A 23,334-nucleotide genomic window follows, 5' to 3' on the forward strand; every position below is an offset into this window, starting at 1 on the left:
AGAAAGTGTATGTTTAAAGAAGTCCTGTTTCATCTTTTGGTTCCTCTTTGCAGGCCATGCAGCAAGAGTAAAGCAGACCTACCAGGCCATTGAGTGTACATACAGCACACCCCATAAAGGATTTGAAGAAAGAAACCAGAGATGCAACCAAGATTATTCTGACCAGGAGTCTGAATACCTCCAGCATGGGAGATTTGAAGGCCAGCGAGTCTACATTACTGAGATCCACCAACCCCAACACTCAATGCACATGGCAGAGAGGGCAGAGTGCTGCAGAATCCCTTGCTCCCAAACTTACCTCAACGTCCCCAGGCCCAAACCCCAAGACTCCTCCAGGAGTGCAAAGGTCTCCTTCATATTTGGAGATCCTCCCTTAGACAGTGTAAACCCCCAAAATCTGGGCTACCAGAGACTGATGGATGAGAGCCCAGAGATGTTAGACAATCACAGCCACATGTATAGGCGTCTCGAGGACGACTATAAGATGATGGATGCCATAGAAGACGGGGACGGGTATCAGTACTCCACCAAAATCTTTGGTCCTACTGAATGCATCGAGGAGCCGCTGCTGCACGATATCTGCTACGCAGACACAACAGATGACGCAGAGGATGAAGATGACATCAGCTGTGAGGAGGACATGGTGATGAGTGACATTGACAAGCCTATGTTACTTTCACTCTCAGGGTCCAGCGATGACATCATTGACCTAACCTCCCTCCCTCCCCCACCGGACGGTAATGACGAGGAGGACAATGACGTACTGCTTCACTCTCTTAACCTGGCCATCGCTGCTCCTCCTCCCGGCTTCAGGGACAGCTCTGACGAGGAGGAGCAGCAGCAGGGGGCCGGCACTCGGGCCCAGGGGGCCTGCAATGATATCCCAGTGTCTCTTATAGATTCAGTGCCCGCCCTCGGAGCAGAAGGCCACGGCGAGCCTCTGAACGATGCAGTGGTGTCCACCTTACAGGCACTCGAGGCCCTCGCTGCGTCTGAGGAACAGAGTCCGGCACAGTCCGAGAGTAGCACAGGTTCTCCTTACACTATTGTAACGTTCATCCATTGACACCGCACATGTTCCAGCCATTCACTTTTGATTTGTCATTGTTGATTTTTTTCAATAAAGCCCGTTTTGTCCTCTGTTTCCATTTGTGTATTTCTTCATACAATTGTGTTCATTACAGTACCATTTATTTTTGTCAAGATTTGTTGTCGTTTTGTGCATCATTTTGTTTGTTTTCTCATTTGCACACTGCACAATGTCAAATGTGTGTTGCTAATATAGAAAAAAATTAAACAGATCATTTAAAACAGATCATTTTAAACAGCCACCCATCGCATGCTAATTGTAATTATTTGACTGTTCTCTATCAATATTTTATAGATGCCTTAATTTGATTGTAGTTTTAAGTGCTTATTATATATTGATTTATATTTATTATTTGTATGTTATTCCAAAGTAATCATTCCCTCTGCATGTCTCCCCATACATGCTGAATTACATTACCATTAACCTTATTTGGCTCATCCCCTAATCTGTGATATTTTTCATGTGCCTCAGATGAAGTTGTTAATTGTTTGTCTTTCTGTGGTACACAGGTGTAGAAATATCACGAGCATTTAGTCCTGAGTCCTCAGATTCTGGCAACGAGACAAATTCCTCTGAGATGACAGAGAGCTCCGAGCTGGCCGCTGCTCAAAGACACTCAGAGAACCACCTGAGGATGCAAGGTTACCACGCTGTGAACGAGGAAAAGACGGAGGTCGCTGCACCTAGCGATGGTGGTGCGGGAGCTATGCAGTACAACACCCAGGAGCATCAGGATGAGGAGGCTAAATCATCTGCCGTTGCCTCCTCCCAGATTTTTCACTCCGATGGCGGTGAGATGGAGCCAGAGACAATGGAAATAAAATCAGTCAGTGAATACTTCACTAAGATGCACATGGGCTCAGTAATGAGCAGGCAGAGAGGAAAACAGAGGGTGGCAGAGAGCAGAATGCAAGGAGTTACCTGTGAATCCTCTGACAGATCTCACACGACTTCTCACGACTCAGCTAGAGAGGAGGCCCCTCATCTTGTTGGGAAGTATAACGCTTTCACTGTGAGAGATTCCTACTACATGAATCAACTTGATCTGGGGCGAACTCATTTTAAAGACAGGCATCAAAAATGGCAGCAGAGAGTGCCCGAAAACAAAATGGCAGAAAATCTCTCTCCAGATGGTGTGACTGACTCACAGGCTTTCCACACAGACAGGTTGACAGTAAAGGAAGAGAAACAGGACTCAGATGATAGAAGCCAACAGTTAAATGCTCACTCTCCGTCCAAAGGGCCTGCCCTTGCAGAAGGAGATGCCACTTCACAGGACAATGAGCAGCAGAAAATTAAGATTCCACCATTGGATCATGACGTCACACGGTTATATGAATACCACGTGAGCAAGCGCATGTCATCGATACAGAGTGAAGGCGTTAATTCTCTTCAGAGCTCGCAGTGTTCCTCTATAGACGCCGGTTGTAGCACAGGCAGCAGCAGCTGTGTCACCCCCATGGATTCTCCTCTTTGTGCCACAGACAACATGCATGTACTGTCAGAGTCCTCGCTCAAGGGGCTGAGTTATGTTACTGCTGAGGAAAAACATTATGGGCCCCCAGGTCAGGGGAGGGTTAGCCATCCCATAGACCCCACCCTGCTGAGGAAGATCCACGCAGCTACCAGTGCTGAGCCTGGGTTCGGGATTACACGAGATACCAGTCACCGTAAGCCCAAGATAAAAGAAACCACAGGTAAAACTAAAACGGAGGGTGCTCTCTCTCATCTTTGTCTGTGTAAGTGCATAAAAGGAACAAAATGGACATGTCCCTCATTGCAGGCAAATAAGGGCAGGAAAATATTTTAAATCGTCACTCAGTTCACGAAAATTACAAAAACAAATTCTAATATTTCTTATTCTCTTTCAAATGAAACACCAAACTTTAAAATATATCCCTGCCTTTATTTGAGGAGTTTTCTGAAAATGTCACTTTTGTTCTTTCCATCTATTTGACCCTTTAGGAATTAACAAGTATGATGCATATCATAATTTCTGTAAACATAGTACATATAAGTGTTATTATTATTAAAGATGAATGTGTGCTGTCAGGGAGATGCTTAACAGTTCTCTTTGTTTCCTACTACCCCTAGTGTAGCTTGCACACAGCTGAAGAAGGTTGGGGAAGAGTCATCTTTAGCTCTCTGTAATGAGACCAGTACCACCACCACAACCACGTCACCATCATCATTAAGAAGTAGCACAGAGCGCAGAGGGCTAACACAGGCCAGCCCCGAGCCCGACCCACACACCCTGGCTTTCCCCTCAAGCGGATCTTTATGTGACCCTAAAACAAGCAGCATCAGGAAGCCACGCAGGGATCGGATGCTCAGGAGAAGCTGGAGCACCATAATGCCAAGTTCCAGGAGTTTAGAAGCGCTGATAGAGAAGACCAGAGCCACACTTACAAGAAGGAGTGGTGGTCCGAATTTCCCATCTCAAGATCCCCCTAAAGTACAGAGGATATTCTCTGCCAAAACCTTGCCCAAGAGCTTGTCCCAGGGTTCAGTCGCAACTAATTCGTCTGGTAGAAGGCTACTAAGAGGAGCCGCCCTGTTGCTGCCAGAGTCAACAGCACCAAGGCTGGATGTAGGTACGTGGAGGTGCCATGGGCCATTCAGTCACTGCTTCCTGCGGAGAAAGAAAAACACTGATGGTGATGATGAAGACAGAGAGATGCACTCACATGCTCTGTTTTCTGTCAGCTCGGTTTTGAAAGCTGACTGTAAAGCTGAGCAGAGTAACATAAATGCAGCTACGAATGACATGAGCCTCGAAGCACGGCTAGCTCGTGTAAATTCAATGAAGGGAAAAACCTACAGCCTTCATACAGGGTTCGCACTTACACGTAAGGATGCCTTAGAGATGGCCGGCGTGTTGCGTTCCAGCGTCGGCAACTGGTCCAGAGGTGCGAGACGAGAGGTCAACGAGGCTGACATGGATAACTTCTCTCAGCTGCTTTTCATGCAGGCGAAAGTGCTGAGCAGCGCCTGCACCCAGATGGGTGTAGAGTACAGCAGCCCAGAGGAGTTACTGCTCACTCTGACACACAGCTTCCACACACTCTGCTGCCTAACGCAGGCCTGCATGTCACTGGTGGAAGGCCTGAGCAGCGAAAGAGAGCGGCGCGAGGTGGTAGCCAAGGTGGACAAGGTCGTCATGAGCTACGTGTGTTTGCTGAAAGCTGCTGAAGCAGCTTCAGGAAGATCCCCCAGTGACCAAAGTGTGAATGCATTGACACATCACTCTGCCTCCATGCCTGCTATTATAAATGCACTAACTCACTCACTGAAAACACTGCTCAACAAATAAACTGTTGTTATTTTGTCCTGATTATTGATTTTAAAGCCATACATAAGAGACATGGGTTGTAACAACCAATGTGAACTGCTGTGAAAAAAAAACTTGCCTTGTGTATACAATATTTTATTATGTAAAGTAAAAAATACAACTAGAATTATTAAAGTTTTGAATAGATTATATTAAGGCCTCTATGAAGAAGAATATGACCCTCCTCTCAAGTATATTATCTAATATTATATAATAGGGATTATTTTCAAGATTTATTGGTTATATTAGGGGTTCAACATTTAGATTATTACAACCTTATTGGTATCTTGTTTATACATTGTAAGAATATATATTATGTTGGAGAAATGCATACACACAGCTCTAGACAAATCACTGCACAGGACAAGACGTGATCAATCAAGTAACACATTACTTTTTCATTGGCTGGATTCACCTTTATTTAATGAATACTTTACACATGAACACTGAGTACTTTCCTGTTATATTTTGTGAACATCATTAAAAAGATTAAAACTTGTAAAAAGTCTTCTCAAATTCTTTTTGTTCTATTCCGTTACCAAATTTAAATTTGTAATTAATTTTGCAGCGGTCCATGCAAATTCATGATCATTAATGCTCTTTTCAGTTGATCTCTGTTGGTCTAAAAACAGAATGACTTGCTCCTAAAATTGCATTATTTATACAGAAAAGTTGTTTGACCCATGTTTTATTTCATAACCATGTTTAATAATTTATGTTTTTACCATTTACTCAAACCTAAGTGGTGAATGTTTTTTGCATTAATGATGATGATGATGACCTATTTCTCTTTTGGAGAGAGTATGTTTGCATACTGTTATGTGTGAGTAGCACATGCACATGTTGCTCATGAGAGTCTATACCCATACTAGCAGCTCTGTGAGGTTGTACTGTACTGTGAGCAGGTAATGTTTACCATGTTAACCATCTTAGCTAATTAGCACAAAACACAAAGTACAGATGAGGCTGATGGAAATACCATACGTTTTGCAGCTATTTGGTCCTAAACCAAAGTATTGGACAAATTTAAATGTTGATCTGATGATGAGGCTTGATGAAAAGTTAGACGATTGCCAAATTATAATTCATTATACCGGGACCCCAAATGCCTGTACACATTTTCAGTGCAATCCATAGCTGTTTAAAAGGTCCAGTCTGGACAAAGTGGTGGACCGATAGACAGAGCGACAATGCCATGCCCTGCTGCCAGCATGGCTAAAAAAACACTTTGTCATCATGCCTTTTTACTAAAAGAGGCTGATCAGGTGGATGCTTTTTCTAAAACTACAGCGTCTATTCCTGCATTGGGTTTCTCAAATAAAGGGCCAAATATACACACATACTGTCTGGACAGATTACGCATTAGAGTGAATGTTACTCAGCTGGTAGATCTAGAGCCACAAAGTAGCAAAAGATTGAGGAAGAATATTCTTCCTGGTGCCAGAATAGCGTGTTTACCATGTAAGCTGGTAAACCTAAACCCAAGCATAGGTTTCACTTTCCCCTGCAGGCTAACAAAAAAAGAAACTGATCTTGGTAGTAGCCACTGAATAACCCACAGTTACTCCAGCTGTGCTGTTATACTGTACTATAAGAGCAAGCAACTATCATCCTTTGACCCCTCCATTCTAAAGGCAACCTCCTTGTAGTAATCTCAGCAGAAAGCACATATTTGTTACCATTATATAACAAACACGATCAGTCAACCATTATCAAACACACATAATAAAAGATGGAAGATTTGGATGTGTGCGGTTTATGACGATAGGGAAGTGATGCTGGCTAATTATACACACAATGGGCTAACCAAGCCACCTGTTACTTTCATGTCATCCCCTTAGAGCTGATCATCAATGTTACACTTCTTTCAGTACTCGATCTCAACAGAACTAATAGCAGGACCTCTTTTAAGTCTCTCATGTGAACAATGTTCTTCCATCTGGTGAGTATCATTTATCTTTGCTCGTACACTGTATAAGATTATAAATGTATCCATAAGTAGTGAAATGAAGGATTGGCTTTGATCAGAATCGCTGCAAACTACATAGAGATGGAGGTGGGAAAATGAAACGCTAACTTGTATCAGTTCCTAGTTGCATTATGAAGTAGCATATCTGCACATTACTCAAAATGTTGATTTTAGCATGTGCTTCTTGCATTATGTGTGTTTTCTCAGTAATGTAACTGTATCAGCTGTCCACCTGCACACATTTCTCAGTGAACTGCCTGTGTTTCTGTACAGATGTGTGTGGCACTGCTGGGCCTGTGGTGTTGTCTCACCACATCAACAGCTAGCGTTTCTTACCCCAAAACTCTGCCCTGTGAAGTTAGAGAGACCGACAACGGGAGTGTGGTGACGGTGGACTGCACTGAAAGAAGCCTCAAAGATATCCCCCTTGGCATCCCCAGAGACACTACCAATCTGACGCTCACCATCAACCATATTCCTAACTTAAACTCCACCTCCTTTCATGGTCTGGAGAATCTGACTGAGATTGACATGAGGTGCAACTGTGTGCCCATCAAAATTGGGCCCAAGGACCGCATGTGCACAAAGAGTGTGATCATAGAGGAAAACACCTTTTCCAGTCTGAGGAACCTGCGAGCACTGTATCTAGATGGCAATCAGCTCTACAGTATACCTAAAGGCCTCCCTCCAAACCTGATCCTGCTGAGTTTGGAAGTGAATCACATTTTTTATATTTCATCAGCAAACCTCTCTGAGATTAGAAATATTCAGATGCTTTACCTCAGTCAAAACTGTTATTTCCGTAACCCATGTAATGTTTCCTATGAAATAGAGGATGGCGCATTTTTACAGCTTAACAATTTAACATTGTTATGTCTTAAGTCAAATAACCTATCCTTTATTCCACATCGACTACCCACAAGTCTGAAGGAGTTGTACCTCTATAACAACAACATTCAAGAAGTCACTGATGAGGATTTCAAAAACTTAACTAACCTTGAGATTCTAGATATTAGCGGAAATTGTCCTCGATGTTACAACGCTCCTTTCCCATGCAACCCGTGCCCAAATAATTCCCCACTTAAAATCAGCAAGACGGCTTTTAAAATGTTGACAAAGCTAAAGACGCTGCGTCTGCACAGTAACTCTCTGACATGTGTGCCATCTGAGTGGTTTGCCAGCACAACAGAGCTAAGAGTTCTTGATCTCTCATCCAACTTTTTAGCAAGAGAGATAGGAGTCACACACTTTCCACATTTCCTGGGCAAACTGGAAGAACTGGACCTTTCATTTAACTATGAGCTTCAGAGGTACCCTGAAACACTGAGACTGAGCCACAATTTCTCATCCCTCAAATCCCTTCGAATTCTCAGACTGAAGGGCTTTGTGTTTCAGCAGTTAAAGCCAGAGAGCATTGCTCCATTAAAACCTCTAACAAACTTGGAGGTTGTGGATCTGGGTACAAACTTCATTAAAATGGCAAACCTTAGTATTCTGATGGAATTAAAAAGCTTTAAAATAATCAGTCTGTCTGACAACAAAATATCATCCCCCTCTGACGGCCAAGAAGCTGTCGGTTTCTCTGGGGGAGAGCCCTTGTACTGGTCTCCCATGTCGCCTGCAGATCAGTACCAAAGTAAGGAAGTGAGAGAGATTCATTACTTCAGATATGATGAATATGCTCGCAGCTGCAAATACAAAGATAAAGAACTTGGAACGATTACATCCTTTGTCAACAAGAACTGCAGTCAGTTCGGCAAAACCTTGGATGTGAGCAGAAACAACATATTCTTCTTGCATTCAAGATTTCTAAATCTGGGAGAGCTTAGATGCCTGAATCTGTCTGGAAATGCAATGAGCCAAAGTCTGAATGGCTCTGAATTTAGCTATCTGGCTAATTTACAATATCTAGACTTCTCCTCAAACCGCCTGGACCTGCTCTACTCCACAGCATTTCAAGAGTTGAAAAGTCTGGTCATCTTGGATATAAGTTACAACAATCATTACTTTGAGTCAGAGGGCTTGACTCACATGCTTAATTTCACTAGAAATTTGAAAAATCTCAAGATATTGCTCATGAACCACAACCAGATATCCACTTCCACTAACACGGAGCTAGAGAGCGAATCTCTAGAGAGGTTAGAGTTCACAGGTAACCGGTTAGATATGTTGTGGAGGGACGGGGACATTAGGTATGTCAATTATTTCAAGAAATTACATAATCTGACTGTCCTCGACATCTCTCATAACAACCTTAATTTCATTCCACAGGAAGTGTTCAGTGGTTTGCCAGACAAACTGTCTGAGCTGTACATCAAAAATAACAAACTAAAGGATAACTCCTTTGATTGGGAGAAACTACAACTTTTAAGTTCTTTGCAAGTCTTAGATCTCAGTGGGAACAGCTTAACTACTGTTCCGCCCATGCTGTCAATCTGTACCAAATCTCTAAAGAAGCTCCTGTTACATAAAAACCAGATCCTAAAACTCACGCCAGATTTCCTCAAGGATGCCTACAACTTACAATATCTGGATCTTAGTTTTAATCACATACAGTACATTGACAAATCAAGCTTTCCAGATGACGTCATCAATAAGATGAAAATGCTGCTTCTGCACAAAAACAGATTTGTGTGCACTTGCAACGCCACTTGGTTTGTCACATGGCTCAACAGGACCACAGTGCCCATCCCCAGACTGGCCACGGATGTTACTTGTGCTAGCCCAGGGGCACAAAGAGGTCATCCTGTGCTCTCAGTGGACCTGCTGGCCTGCCAGCACAGCTACCTGTCAATCATCCTCTACACACTCATGACTTCCCTCGTCCTCAGCTTCCTCACCCTGTCAATCTCCAGCCATCTCTTCCTGTGGGACGTCTGGTACATCTACCACTTCTGCAGGGCAAAGCTCAAAGGTTATGGGCGCCTGAACTCCCAAAGCTCCACCTATGATGCCTTTGTGATATATGACAAGGAGGATCTGGCGGTAACAGAGTGGGTGATGAAGGAAATGGTTGCTCATCTGGAGGACCATGGAGACTGCCGGCTGACGCTTTGTCTGGAGGAACGGGACTGGATCCCTGGATGCCCCCTGATCGACAACCTCTCCCAGAGCATCCACAACAGCAAGAGGACCGTGTTCATTCTCACCAGCAAATATATCAAAAGTGGCAACTTCAAGACCGCTTTCTACATGGCCCACCAAAGACTAATGGATGAAAAAGATGACGTCATCGTACTGATCTTTTTGGAGAAAGTACCTTGCGATTCAAAGTACCTGAGATTAAGGAAGAGACTGTATAAGCGCTCTGTGATGGAGTGGCCTACAAACCCTCAAGCCCAGTTCTACTTCTGGTTCAGCCTGAGAAGTGTATTAGCAACTGAAAGTCACAAACAATACAACAATCTCTTCAAAGAGACATTGTAAAACAATATACTGTCATACTTAGTTCCTTCTTAATTAGAGATGGCACTGAATGTACATCTGTAAATGAATTACAATGTGTGAACATCCCACTATTTAAACATAAGACAAAGAGAAATGATTGTGACATGAATGACTAATTGTCTATTATGAATTCCCTTTTTACAGTAACTCAATAGGGAACTGGTTGGCACTCTTTGTCATCTACACAGATAATTATGATTTTGACTTTGTCTGAGATGGCAACAAAACTGTTTACATGTCATGAAAAAGGAAATGAAACAGATGCACTTCTGCAATTGAGAGGCTACTTCTGCCCCAGAGCCTCTTTGTGAGAATCAGCCAGCTCGCTGTGTTTGTTTGACTTCAGCAACAGGGGGATTTTTTTATTTTTTTTTATGTGTGTTATATTTTATAGATTTTAAGTTGGATATATTAACTTTGGTGACTTGATGCAAGACAGTGTCATCAAGTAGTTAATTTTCAGTTTTACTTTAAAGATTGCCAGTGCCACTGTTTCTTGCAAGGTTGTCATTCAAGAATCATAAGGAATCAGTACCACAATGGTGAGTTTTATTGATACAAGTTTCTCCGTACGTTTTTTAAGCTTTACTCTATGAATAGCAGAGAATAGATTTACATACTGAAAGTAATATGAATGTTTTCCTCGTCCGACGTTTGTTATAGATTTACTGGTTACCTGTATGAACTTTTTAATTGGATGTTTCTGTAATATAACCTGTGAGGGTTTTCGTCTTCTGTGAGGAACTTTATGGCACTAGATAATATTTGGTGTATACATTTACAGTATTTTACTATGAAACTATTTGAAAACTGTTTGGCATTTTTTATAATTGAGTGTTCTACATTAAATAATTTACATTAAAATGTATTTACAACTGTGTGAAAAAAAAATATATCATCTTCTTTCTATGAGTATAATATTTGAACAAGCAGCGGTCCGTCATTGGATTAGGAATTACAAACTCATGCTGTGCAGCCAAACCCACATAACGAACATAATATCATGTGTCAGGCCGACATCTTGTTAAATGTGTCTCAAATAATTTATAATAAATAAAGGGGAAACCAGATGCTAATATGAGACTGTGTGCTATTGGGGAAAGAAATACCTTACTCAATTACAAACAAAATTGTTACAAATAATTGCTTAGTTCAGTACACTCAGGGGCATGCCTGCTACAGCCTTTCTTGGTCTGGTATTATCAGTAGCTTATTGTAGCTAATATTGTTTAGATACATATTGTTGTATCTGACAATGCTGAGTCAGTTCACTGACTTATGGGGCCAGTTGTTCAAAACATTTAATCTGGATCAAAATTATCTGGATTTGGAAATCCCATTTTTTGCTATCCAGGATCAGGTAATCCGTTTTACTTTTATGCCGGTTTTTCAAAGCAACATTGGATTGGCTCACCCTTATCCAGATAGACCGTTTTCAAGATTACCAAATCCGGATTACCAGTGCTCTAAATGGGACAACATATCACAATGTGGGCTACCAGCTATGTAAAGAACAGGTAGAAGAGCCAACATGGGGTCACTGTAAATGTTTCTTATTTTGAGACAAAACACAAAATAACCATCCACTTCCATTCATAATTTCCTTTATGACCCCTCATCGGAGTTACAACAAATAAAAACAAATATACATTAACAAATATATTGTGGATATTTTGAAAATGTCTTAAAAACAAAACAAAAGGCTAATTGTCCAACAGTTTACAAAATAAAGAATGTTCAGGGTTCTTCTTCATCTGAGGAGGAGAGAGCAGCATCTCCAAGCCCTGCTTTTAGGAGGCAGATCTGAAGTTTGGCTTTGGTTTGCTGCAGTTTGGTCAGCTTGATTTGTTCCTCTGCCAGGAGTATCTGTGCTTCTGCTCTTTCACTTTCTCGTTTAGACATAGGGACAAGATTATTTCTATTTTCATTTGATTTTTACTTTACTATACTGAATAGCTTAATTGGTAGCCTATGTCTACTTCATCTACTTTATCACTGTTACAATGGTTACACAAGTCAAGTGCAAAATATAAATAAAAGTATATACACTACATGATACAAATGTATTATTTGACCAATTTTAAAGTTTTACTACATTTCTTCCGGGAATCCACCTTGAAATCCTACCCCCTGTTGGGATCAGGATAATCCTGTTTTTTTGGATCAAAGTTATCCAAATCCTACTGACAAGTTTTGAACAACACAAACTGAAGGTTTGATCCAGATTAAAAGTAGGATTGGATTCCGTAATCTAATCGGATTTCAGAATCCTTCTTTACCTTTTGAACAACCCATTTTCAAGATTTGATCAAATCCGATCAGATTACCTTTGAACAACTGGCCCAAGGACTTTTCTCAATACTGTTGCAGTAGCTTTAAGTATACAATAGCCATTGTTGAGCAAACGTTACATAATCTGGCTGTAAGGGGTTACAGAATTCATCATTTAAAATATGTGAGGGAGTGATATATAGGCTATAGAGTGCTGCAACCTGCTGGATGCAAGTGGTACCATTCTGAAAAACAATGTTCAATACTTAGGGGCCAGTTGTTCAAAGGTAAACTGATCGGATTTTGGTTATCGGATTGGATCAAATCTTGAAAATGGGTTGTTCTAAAGGGAAAGAAGGAATCTGAAATCATATTATATCACGGAATCCAATCCTAGTTTTAATCTGGATCAAACCTTCAGTTTGTGTTGTTCAAAACTTGTCAGTAGGATTTGGATAACTTTGATCCAAAAAAACAGGATTATCCTGATCCCAACAGGGGGTAGGATTTCAAGGTGGATTCCAGGAAGAAAATGTAGTAAAACTTAAAAATTGGTAAAATAATACATTTGTATCATTTAGTGTATATACTTTTATTTATATTTTGCACTTGAGTTGTGTAACCGTTGTAACAGTGATAAAGTAGATATAGGCTACCAATTAAGATATTCAGTATAGTAAAGTTAAAATAAAAATAAAAATGATCTTGTCCTCATGTCTAAACGAGAAAGTGAAAGAGCAGAAGCAGATTTGTTCCTGGCAGAGGAACAAATCAAGCTGACCAAACTGCAGCAAACCAAAGCCAAACTTCAGATCTGCCTCCTAAAAGCAGGGCTTGGAAATGCTGCTCTCTCCTCCTCAGATGAAGAAGAACCCTGAACATTCTTTATTTTGTTAAGTATTGGACATTTAGCCTTTTGTTTTGTTTTTAAGACGTTTTTCAAAATATCCACAATGTATTTGTTAATGTATATTTGTTAGTATTTGTTGTGGCTCAGATGAGGGGTCATAAAAGAAATTATGAATGGAAGTGGATGTTTATGTTATTTTTGTCTCAAAATAAGAAACACACTGACCCCATGTTGGCTCTTCTACCTGTTCTTTACATAGCTGGAAGCCCTCATTGTGATATGTTATCGCATTTAGAGCACTGGTAATCCGGATTTGGTAATGTTGAAAACTGTGTATCTGGATCAGGGTGATCCAGTCCAATGTTGCTTTGAAAAACCGGCATAAAAGTAAGACGGATTACCTGATCCTGAATAGCAAAAAATGGGATTTCCAAATCCAGATCATTTTGATCCAGATTAAATGTTTTGAACAACTGGCCCTAGAGGATAAGTTCACAATGTGTCATGTATGTCTTAAACATTAGTCAGGTACCCATATGAACGTTGAAACAGATTTTGCTTGCTGCAATCATTCCTTCGGACATACTTGAACATACTTAAACGTTGTGAATGTATCCTTTAAAACACAACATGTATGATGTACGATACAATACAATACATATTCAATATATGTTTATAAAATACTGACTATGAGTTTAAGTTGCTGCATTTCACTAATTCTATTGTTTATCTACAGACAGTGACGTGTTGGATGCACTTGCTGCTGTTCTCTCTGTGTTGCCATTATGAGATCCAGCCTGCTGCATGTAAACCTGTGTGGATGACACCACAGTTCCCTTGTGATGTCACAGCTGACAATACCTCTCAGGTTCTATTTGACTGTAAGGGGCGTCATCTGCAGAGAGTACCTGATGGGATAACGAGTAATGCAACTGAGCTCAACTTATCAGAAAATTTCATTAAGAATATTTCGGTTAATTCATTTTCCAAACTGCCGAATCTGACTCAGCTCAATCTCAGCTGGGCAAACAAGAACAGAGAAGTGATGATTGCTGTGAATGCTTTCAAAAATCTGACAAAACTGACTGAACTGATACTGACTGGCAATGGTCTGAAGGAAATTCCCAGCAATCTCCCTCTCAGCTTGGAAATCCTCGAGCTGAACACAAACCACATTATGTCAGTGGATAACAGGAGCCTTGCTGGCTTAACAAAGGTGACACATTTACAGTTATCCAAAAACTGCTACTTCTGGAATCCTTGTGGGAAATCTGTTACGATTATGGAAGACAGTTTTGCAGTTATGAGCAAACTGCAGGCTCTGGACTTGTCGTATAACAACTTAACTCAAGTTCCCAAAAGATTACCCCAATCATTACGCATATTATACCTGGGTGATAATGCAATTCAGTACATATCTGAAGATGATTTTCTTGGGCTACCAAATGTAAAAGTCCTAAAAATACAAGGGAACTGTCCAAGATGTCAAACTGCTCCATATCCCTGTGTTCCTTGCAAAAACGGTTCTCTTGGTATCCATCCTAATGCATTTCACAGTCTGACACAGCTCGAGACACTGAACCTGGGAGGAAGCTCACTGGACCACCTGAATCCCTCCTGGTTTGAGAAGCTGAACAAGCTTAAACAATTGTTCCTGTCATTTAACTTCTTGTTAAAAGCAATTACTGAGGAGGCAACATTTCTAAGATATCTTCCAAAGTTGGAAAAACTTGATCTTTCTTTCAACTTTGCTCTCAAGTTATACCCTACAACATTAAATCTCTCAACAGAGTTTTCAAATCTTGTGTCACTCAGAACTTTGCATTTGGATGGTTTGGTCTTCCAGAGTATTGGACCGGGCACACTCAGACCTCTGTACAAGCTCGAACATCTACATGCACTAAATTTAGGGACTAACTTCATTATTCACTCTGATTCCACCATATTCAGCCAATTCCATCACCTGAAAATGATATACCTTGCAGAAAACAGGCTGTATCCCATTCCAGTGAGTAGTCCACCACATCCAAGTAACGGATACAATCCAAAGAGGTCGGACCTTTCTATTTCACCGCTCGTAAAATTCCATCCGAAAGATTTTGATTATGAGCTGTCACACGGCCTTATCAAGGAAGAGTGCTTTGAGTCTGGACGAGTGCTAATACTCAGCTCAAATAATCTTTTCTTCATTTCTCCAAAGCAATTCGAGGGCTATGGAAATATTGCATGTCTCAACCTCTCAGGAAATGGATTTTCAGCAGCACTTAATGGAACAGAGTTCTCTTTGCTGCCTAATCTGACATACCTGGACCTGTCATTCAATAAGATTGATCTGGCCTATGACTACGCTTTCAAAGAACTAAAGAAACTACAAGTGCTGGACCTCAGTAACAATGATCATTACTTTAAAGCGTTCGGGGTTACGCATAATTTAAATTTTACAAAAAATCTGCCTGCTCTGAGGGTGCTGAACATGAGTCATAACTCCATTTCTACACTAACGACCAAACAGATGTACAGCAAATCATTAACAGAACTTCAGTTTACAAATAATAATCTTGGGACTCTTTGGAAAGAACGGGATGGCTCATATAAAATGCTTTTTACTAATCTTACTAATTTGACGATTTTAGATATATCCCACAACAAGATTGCAAAGATTCCAGACAATGTTTATGAATATCTGCCACGTAACCTCACCATACTACGCATAAGTCACAACTTGCTTACTGATTTCATATGGGACAAGCTCAAGTTTTTCCATCAAATTCAAATTTTAGACCTGGGCTTCAATTCTTTATCTAATGTAACAGGCATAAACTCAAACGTCATCCACAATTTGACTTTCCTTGACCTGAGTCATAATCTGATTTTCCACTTGGACAATTGGTTTCTAAAGGGTGCAAAAAGCCTGATGACTCTTAGACTTGACTACAACAAACTGACTATCATCAATGAATCCACTTTCCAATCGAGACCCGAATCTAAGATTCAGACCTTGTTCTTGCAGGGTAACCCGTTCCAATGTACCTGTGATTCATTAGATTTCATTGTGTGGATTGAAAACAGTGATGTAAAGATCCCACGACTGACCACCGAGGTGCTATGTGACACACCATCAAACCAGAAGGGACAAGCTCTGATCCACTTTGACATTAACCAGTGTGTAAATGACAGTCAGGCGTTCTTGATCTACATTCTCACAAATTTCTTAATTGTTGTTTTTATGTTTGTGGCAACAGTTGCTCACTTATTTTACTGGGATGCTTCCTATGTCCTACACTATATGAAAGCTAAGCTGAAGGGATACATATCCATGAACTCGCTAGCTGGTGTTTATGATGTCTTTGTGACTTACGACACCACAGATCCACATGTCTCTGAGTGGGTGATGAGGAATCTGCGAGTTAAACTGGAAGAGGAAGGAGAGAAGCATCTCCCCCTGTGTCTGGAGGAGAGGGATTGGCTTCCTGGAGTCCCACTGGTAGATAACCTCGCTCAGAGCATCCGGTACAGTCGGAAGACCCTGTTCGTCTTAACGGAGGGCTACGTTAAGACCGGGGTTTTCAAGATGGCGATGTATCTGGCCCACCAAAGACTGCTCGATGAAAATGTGGATGTGATCGTGCTGCTGATGCTTGAACCCGTCCTGCAGCATTCTCACTTCCTGCGCCTGAGGAGGAGGCTGTGCGAGAAGAGTGTTGTAGAGTGGCCGAGAACAGCTGCCGCACAGCCCTGGTTTTGGCAGAACCTGAGAAATGTGGTCAGAGTGGACAACCAGGTGATGTACAACAAGACTTATTCAAAGTACTTCACCAGCAAGTGAACCAATGACAACTGTTTGGGAATGATTTATAACTTTTAAAATGTGGACAATAACATCTGAAGCCTTTTTTAAAACTAGTGTTCTATATCAACACCGATGTGGTCATTTACAGCTTTTAATCACTGCCTAATAGAAGACAAATAAAGACATTCGTTATTATTATGTTTTTTTTATTTACAATGACATTGAATGTCTTGTACTTTGTTTGCAAATATTACAGTAGCCTATATGAATACATAAATCCATTAAAAATCTGTGCCATTTGTAGATGTAAATGCTTCAGTCTGTTATCTGTTCGCCATCTAACTTAGAAAATATCTTTAAGGTCCCAAGATCAACCAAAAAAGGGGACATTTATTGGAGACTATCAAATGTGCTGCATTTTCCTTTAATTTATGTGTTTATTTGTTGTGTATATTCATCTAGACTAAATTATTAGAGAATTAAAACAAACACTGTCAAGATTTGCACAACCAAAACTCTCAGCAATGAAATGTAAATTCTGAATCCACACTGGACGTTTGTCACCATCTTCACGTCCTGGTTATTACTTTGTTTGCCCTCAAGATGTCGCCCTCTGACACAGTTTTAATAGGGCACTTTGTGCAAGTTAAACCTAAACCTTCAAATCATACTCATAAATCACCCTGTTGCCTACGTGTTGGCCGCTTTGAACAAACAACCTGGGAGCGCTATGATGATAAAGACACTGTATTTCATGACAGGAGAAAACGCAAAAACAAATTTGTACCAAAGCAGGCTTTCGAGACAGTGGATGTGACGTCAGAGGATCATTTGCATACTGCGCAGTATTTAAAGTGTGATTGACGCTGCAGTCGTCACTCTGCTTCTGCGCCAACGGGACGTGCATCTTATAACTTAATTTAGCTGAGCTGAAACCCAGGTGAGTGCGTTCGTGTGCAAGTCTGTTGTGAGCCTGCTTTCGTCTAAGCTTTACTGTTGAATGATTTTTAGCCACTCTGTTTTAGTTTGTTACGTTTCTCTTCGTCTCGCGATGTCCTGGCTCGATTGGCTGTGAGTGTCAGCTGTGCATGGTGTGTTTAAAAACTGTTGGAGTTAATCGGAAAATAACTTAAAGGCTTGCCTATTTAAACAAGATGCTATAGAATGAATAAATGGCAAAAAAGTCTATGAAACCAAATGCTTTAGTAATTTTTGATAGTCTGAACCAAACATTCGGTAGCTTACATGTGCTCTGCCTATAAGGGTATAAGTGGGTAAGGTTTATTAAGACTGGGGTTAGTTGTAAGCAGTCTGCTCATCTAGATTAACATTAAAGGGCGGTGGCCCCTCAGCTGCTCACGTTCACTAACTGACACAAAGAGTTTCTCAAGTCGGGCGCTGATAAACTCATGCACATACGTCGTGGTCTGCATGACGTTCATTACCTTTCTCAGCCCTAGTTGTCACTTCTGCATAACGTAGATCATATAGGTTAAGTATCCTTTTTTATGCTCTAATTGGCTGTCTACAGGCCCAGGTGTGTTCTAATTTAAATTCAGTTGGACTGCTAATTTTAATAAGGTTTCTTCTGTTTAGACCATCTGCAGACATGTCTGACAAACCTGACGTCTCGGCAGTCGAAAGCTTCGACAAGAGCAAGCTGAAGAAGGCAGAGACCGCAGAGAAAAACACACTGCCAACCAAAGAAAGTATGTACCCTAGCCTACCTAATGCCCTTAAGCCAACATCTTTAGTTGCTATGGTTAACCATTGGAACTAATGTTTCAAACCTGTTTTTCTTTTCCCCTCCTGCAGTCATCGAACAAGAGAAGGCGTCGGGACAATGAAGACCAGTCCTGTGCACTGTACATTCCACAAGCTTTTGCCTTTTTTTTCCCTGTTCCAATATGTATTTCAAGTTTGAGGTACAAATTGCCGAAACTATGTAAAACTGTACAGTAAGGAAGTGTGGCTGATGTCAGGATGTTGCACTGGATGCATCGTTGGTGTTGCGTCTATCAAGCAGATGTGTCATGAGGGATCTACACTCTGATTTGTACCCCTTCTCTGGCCAGTTGTGAATTCTCACATAATGTTTTGTAACAAAATCTGGAATGCACAAGTTTGTTAAATATGCAAAATAAAAAATGTAAACTGACTTGAATGTGTCCTTGTGGTTTTCCACTGTAGGAATTTATTTTTATACCACCCCACGCTGGGCTATAAGAACCACTTAAAGTAAATGATAGCATGTAGCACTTTGTAGGTGTTGCATCGGTCTTTAGCGCAGCACAGTGAAGCTTACAAACTGACCTAAAGCTGACTTTCTGCTAAAAGTAAATTTTTTTTTTTTTTTTTTCCTTCAACCAATACTGTCACAGCAAAGGCTTGGCATTTCAGATGTATTCATAAGTCTAATGTACCTCTGGACTCTGCTGCTTGAGCACTTTCTACATCAAATGCAAAGGATTTAGAAAGCTTGTACTACCTGTAATAACTGATGGGGGGGTAACCTTTTCATTACCTATGGAATGACTTAGGCCTACAAAGCATTGGCTTACATCCTGGATTTAATGTAGTTGGAACAAAAATCTAGTTCACTTTTTTTGAATCCAGAGCAAACTTCTGGTCTAAACTTGTACAGTACACCAGTTCTTTCCTTGCAGCTACACAAAGCTTGAGCAAGACTACCTCCCCACCCTGCCTCCAGCTGTAGCTACAGCAGCTTCCTATTGTATGAATCACTCCAGCCCAAGTCACATCTTCTTGTCAAATTGAGCCTCGTGTTTGGATACAATTTATTTAAAATGTTAGCTTAAGAGAGCATTGACCTTATTGCAGGTTATGGTGATGGAAAATGAATTGCAGTCAGATGTCCCGTGTATCTCGTCAACTGGGTATCCCCTCATGCTCTTTACTGTAATCACAAATGGCAGGCGCACACTGAACAGCCTGTACCTGAACTAGGTTGAGGCTGATTGTAAAAAGTTTATTAAAACTAGATAAATATCCCCACTCAGGACGGTGACCATTACACATTACTGTAGCAGAATGAGTGACACGAGTTAACCAAAGCCTTGGTGACCTCATTGGATGTGTAAACCACAACGTTGACGAGGCTGCACTATTTGGAGACTGTCACCAAGAAGATACAAAATGAACGATCTATTTACAGAAGAAGAAGAAAAAAAGAGAGAACCTCTTTTATCTCATTCTGCTGCACAGGGACGACAGCTGTATATCATGTGGGGACGGGGAGAGGGATTACGTAACTAAACTCTATAGACCATAACAGCTGTGCTGTAACAATAGGCTCTGCTGAGGGATTGGCACAATCTCACATTCATCCTCTTTCCCACGAGGCTGCATTTGATCAAAGGTCAGTTTTAGTATAGGAAAAAGGACATGTTAATTTATTTTTCTATTTGCCCTATTAAGAAGCACCAAAATACCCAATTTATACTCTTACACACATCTGTGATGCCAGCCTCCCCCCTCTTAGCTCTCTACCATCCTTATGTGCAGTCTTGCCAAAACAGCTCCTCAGTGTCCTATAACAATGTGTGCTTTGGGGAAAACAGTAGCCGTATTACACATTACAAGACACTGCTTTCTCCTGTTACACTCTCTCTTTGTTTAACGCTTTGTTAAACTGCTACAGTATAATTAGCCTTAGACTGATTTATCTTGACAACGTTCCTACGCGAATGCAGCTCAAGGGTTCAGCAGCATGCTCATGGACACCAGACATGTTGGAAAGATCAAAATATTTACTGTACCATACTGACTTACCTTTTTTACTGATGCTGCTTATGTGAGTCTGCCCACACAAGGCCTGAAAATTGTCCACGAAAAAGGAATGCAAATGACAATGAAATGACACTAAGGGCCGATTGTGGTGAACTTGGCTTGAGGCACCAAGAGGCCATCTGCCGGTGTTGTGACGGGCACCCTCTGGGCCGGCTGCAGCCCACTACTAAGAACACAGATGCCTCCGAGAGTGCCTATGGCTACATGCGTGATGTGCTTTGAGAAGCCACACTAGGAATGCTGCTCCCAAAGGGGCTAATACTGTATATCAACAACCACATTGTAGTGTTATTTTTGCCTAAGTTGCTTAGAAATAACTTAATTGATCTACGGTGCGACCAATAAAAACCAATACAATACACAAAATACAGTAAGTAAACTCCCCTTGATAATAAGAGCAAATTCCCCTGACATTGTCTTTTTATTCAAAAGGAAATACTACAGGGGTAAAAACAACGCTTGTTCCTACAGGTTATTGTTTTAACATGCAGGAGGACGTGACAGGATCTCACAGCTGCAGCAGCACGGTGAAACTCATCTCTATGTCTCTGCTCCTTCCTCATATTCAGCCTAAAACCTGAATGCCCGGTCCATCTTTCTTGCGCACTGTTTCCATGGTAGCAGACAGGAGATTTTTAGCTTTCCACACATTTTCACATAATCAGAGACTGCAGTGTTGTTCAGAGCTCTAAATCAATTCAATTAAGCAAGCAACTTTTGACAAGGATCACTAAATCGGTGTAAGTAGTGGTGATTTCAGGAATTAGGTTGAGCCTCCGCTTCTCTCTTGACACAGTTTGGTTGTTTTGCTGTACGTATGTAGCATTTAATTAAGTTTTTGTGGGAAATATGTTCAACTATGAAAATAAAGCATTGTAGACTAATCCTTAATCCTAATAGCTGCTAGGTGAAGTAAAACAAGTGAAACTCTACTCCCTATTGAACTATTTTCCACTGGTTTGGTTCACATTGTGCAGGTCGACAGAATGCTTGATACTCTTGACCCCATCTGGGGGAAAAAAGTTGAACTTGTCTACCTGCGCAAGCATGTTTCTCATTTTTAGGCACAGCTTTACTTTTCCAGGGATTTAATGCTGCACAGCAGAAATGTTGTTGACCAATGTTTGCCTTAGCCAATATGTTGTGCTCTAATGGAACACCTGATGCATTATAGCAAATAAATCACATCTCCAGCATGCTCGTTACAGCCAGCCAGAAGTTTATTGTTGTTTATGCCACCAGTTAAAATACCAATAACAACATTTTTTTCAGAAAAAGCTGACATTGAACACTGACACGTTGAAGTTATTGGGTTAATTTGTGCTGTTGTTTTGTTGTTTTTATTTGTTGTTTCAGTACATAGGGACAAGCGACAGGGTGTGAATCATTAAAATGTTTAGGAAGGAGTCCATTTAAAACAAATGGTACCAAATGGGTGGGTCTACTTATCTGTTTTGTCACTGGCATAGAATTACATTATAGATACATTAGGAAGAGGAACATTATGGAATGTTATCAACAGTAAAATAGAAAATCTAATACTGTCAAAATATATCTGAAGTTATTATGAACATAGCTCAGTCATAGTACAGATGCAGATTGATTTATTTAAGAAATGTTTACTACATTTTCACCATTAACCATATAGTGTAATAAAAAGTTGAAGCTGTGACAAAAATGGTCATTTATCTGTATAGGGAGGTTCAGCGTCTTTATGTTCTTAAGCCAGACTGCACCAAGACAAGGACAATTCATCTTTGTCTTCATTATCATAACTGCGGTGGGAAAAAGCAGCGCTACTATTGTGTGATAGGTAGACACAAAGGCTGAGGGTGTGAGCTGGCCAATCCCATGACACGCCATAATGGTTGCTATGTGTGACAAAAGTATCTCCCCGAAACAACCCCAGAATATGTGCCTTGTGCTATACGTGAGGTATGTGACAGCTGAGGGAGTTTATCCATCTATCTGGCTAACAAACTGATCACTTAGCAGAGACATACAAACATTTATCTGTGCGAGTTATCTTTGATAGGAATCTCTGAAAAAGCTAAGTAGCTATCTAAAATGTAATACATCTATTTGAAACCACATCCACAGAGTAAATACAAAGGCAGAGTAAATACAAAGATATGTGTGACCTGTTTCTTATTCTCTGTTAACCTTTAATTAGAGTAATGAACAGCAAACCCCAACTTAGTAAAGAATGCACCTTGCATTGATGGTGTTAGTCCTACAGAATTACATAGCAAGAATAAGAACAGAAAACCCAGAGGTATCTCCATCACAACCACAGACACCTGATCAGAAAAAAAAAAATCAGTTTGGCAATCAGCAGTCAGCTTCTGTATTGGTCACAAAAACTGCAAAATTACTGACCATGCTAACCATGACAATGTATTGAAAACACAAACTGCACTGAAAAGGGGAACATGTTGAAGTTGAAACTAACCAGTCAAGTAGCCTGGATTTGGCAATACCGAGAAATTGAGACATTTCTGTGCAGCCATAAACATTAAAACATTATATACTAATTCATTTAACTGGTTTTATGTCCCTTAATTGTGGTGTTAATGTTTCAAAACCGTTCACTACACTGCCATGTATGTACAACCATACAAGGAAGTGAGAAAGATTACAGGGTTAGTAACACAAAAGCAACCTAATTCCAACAAGAAAGACGTCATTGGCTTGCTGGACTACATGTTTGCAATCTGGATAGCTAGGCAGATGTGTCCCGAGTGCACTGATGGAGATGCAATGTAGTGTGATTCAA

General features: G+C 40.7%; 4 protein-coding genes across 8 annotated transcripts in view; all 4 read left to right on the forward strand.

Annotated features, from left to right (window-relative positions):
• frmpd4 (FERM and PDZ domain containing 4) overlaps positions 1-4,926 on the forward strand; it is a 34,633-nt gene extending 29,707 nt beyond the window's left edge. For all 5 annotated transcript variants that reach the window (XM_039817862.1, XM_039817864.1, XM_039817863.1 and 2 more), the window contains 3 exons: positions 54-1,031; positions 1,600-2,787; positions 3,190-4,926. In XM_039817862.1, the coding sequence (XP_039673796.1) occupies positions 54-1,031; positions 1,600-2,787; positions 3,190-4,403 (3,380 nt within the window). In that variant the 3' untranslated portion in view covers positions 4,404-4,926. The remainder of the gene's footprint in view (positions 1-53; positions 1,032-1,599; positions 2,788-3,189) is intronic.
• A 405-nt stretch (positions 4,927-5,331) lies between these two features.
• Positions 5,332-10,913, forward strand: tlr7 (toll-like receptor 7). Its single transcript, XM_039817867.1, has 2 exons — positions 5,332-6,363; positions 6,664-10,913. Exons 1-2 carry the CDS (start codon positions 6,349-6,351, stop codon positions 9,814-9,816), a joined length of 3,168 nt encoding a protein of 1,055 aa, XP_039673801.1. The 5' UTR covers positions 5,332-6,348; the 3' UTR covers positions 9,817-10,913.
• Positions 10,276-17,059, forward strand: LOC120569791 (toll-like receptor 8). Its single transcript, XM_039817868.1, has 2 exons — positions 10,276-10,379; positions 13,695-17,059. The coding sequence occupies exons 1-2, from the start codon at positions 10,377-10,379 to the stop codon at positions 16,782-16,784; spliced, it is 3,093 nt and encodes a 1,030-aa protein (XP_039673802.1). The 5' UTR covers positions 10,276-10,376; the 3' UTR covers positions 16,785-17,059.
• Positions 17,060-17,560: 501 nt separating this feature from the next.
• On the forward strand, positions 17,561-18,906 carry tmsb4x (thymosin beta 4 X-linked). Its single transcript, XM_039817869.1, has 3 exons — positions 17,561-17,688; positions 18,345-18,457; positions 18,564-18,906. The coding sequence occupies exons 2-3, from the start codon at positions 18,358-18,360 to the stop codon at positions 18,593-18,595; spliced, it is 132 nt and encodes a 43-aa protein (XP_039673803.1). The 5' UTR covers positions 17,561-17,688; positions 18,345-18,357; the 3' UTR covers positions 18,596-18,906.
• Positions 18,907-23,334: the final 4,428 nt, after the last annotated feature.

The sequence above is a fragment of the Perca fluviatilis genome, chromosome 12 (assembly GCF_010015445.1).
Source record: "Perca fluviatilis chromosome 12, GENO_Pfluv_1.0, whole genome shotgun sequence".
NCBI lineage: Eukaryota > Metazoa > Chordata > Actinopteri > Perciformes > Percidae > Perca > Perca fluviatilis.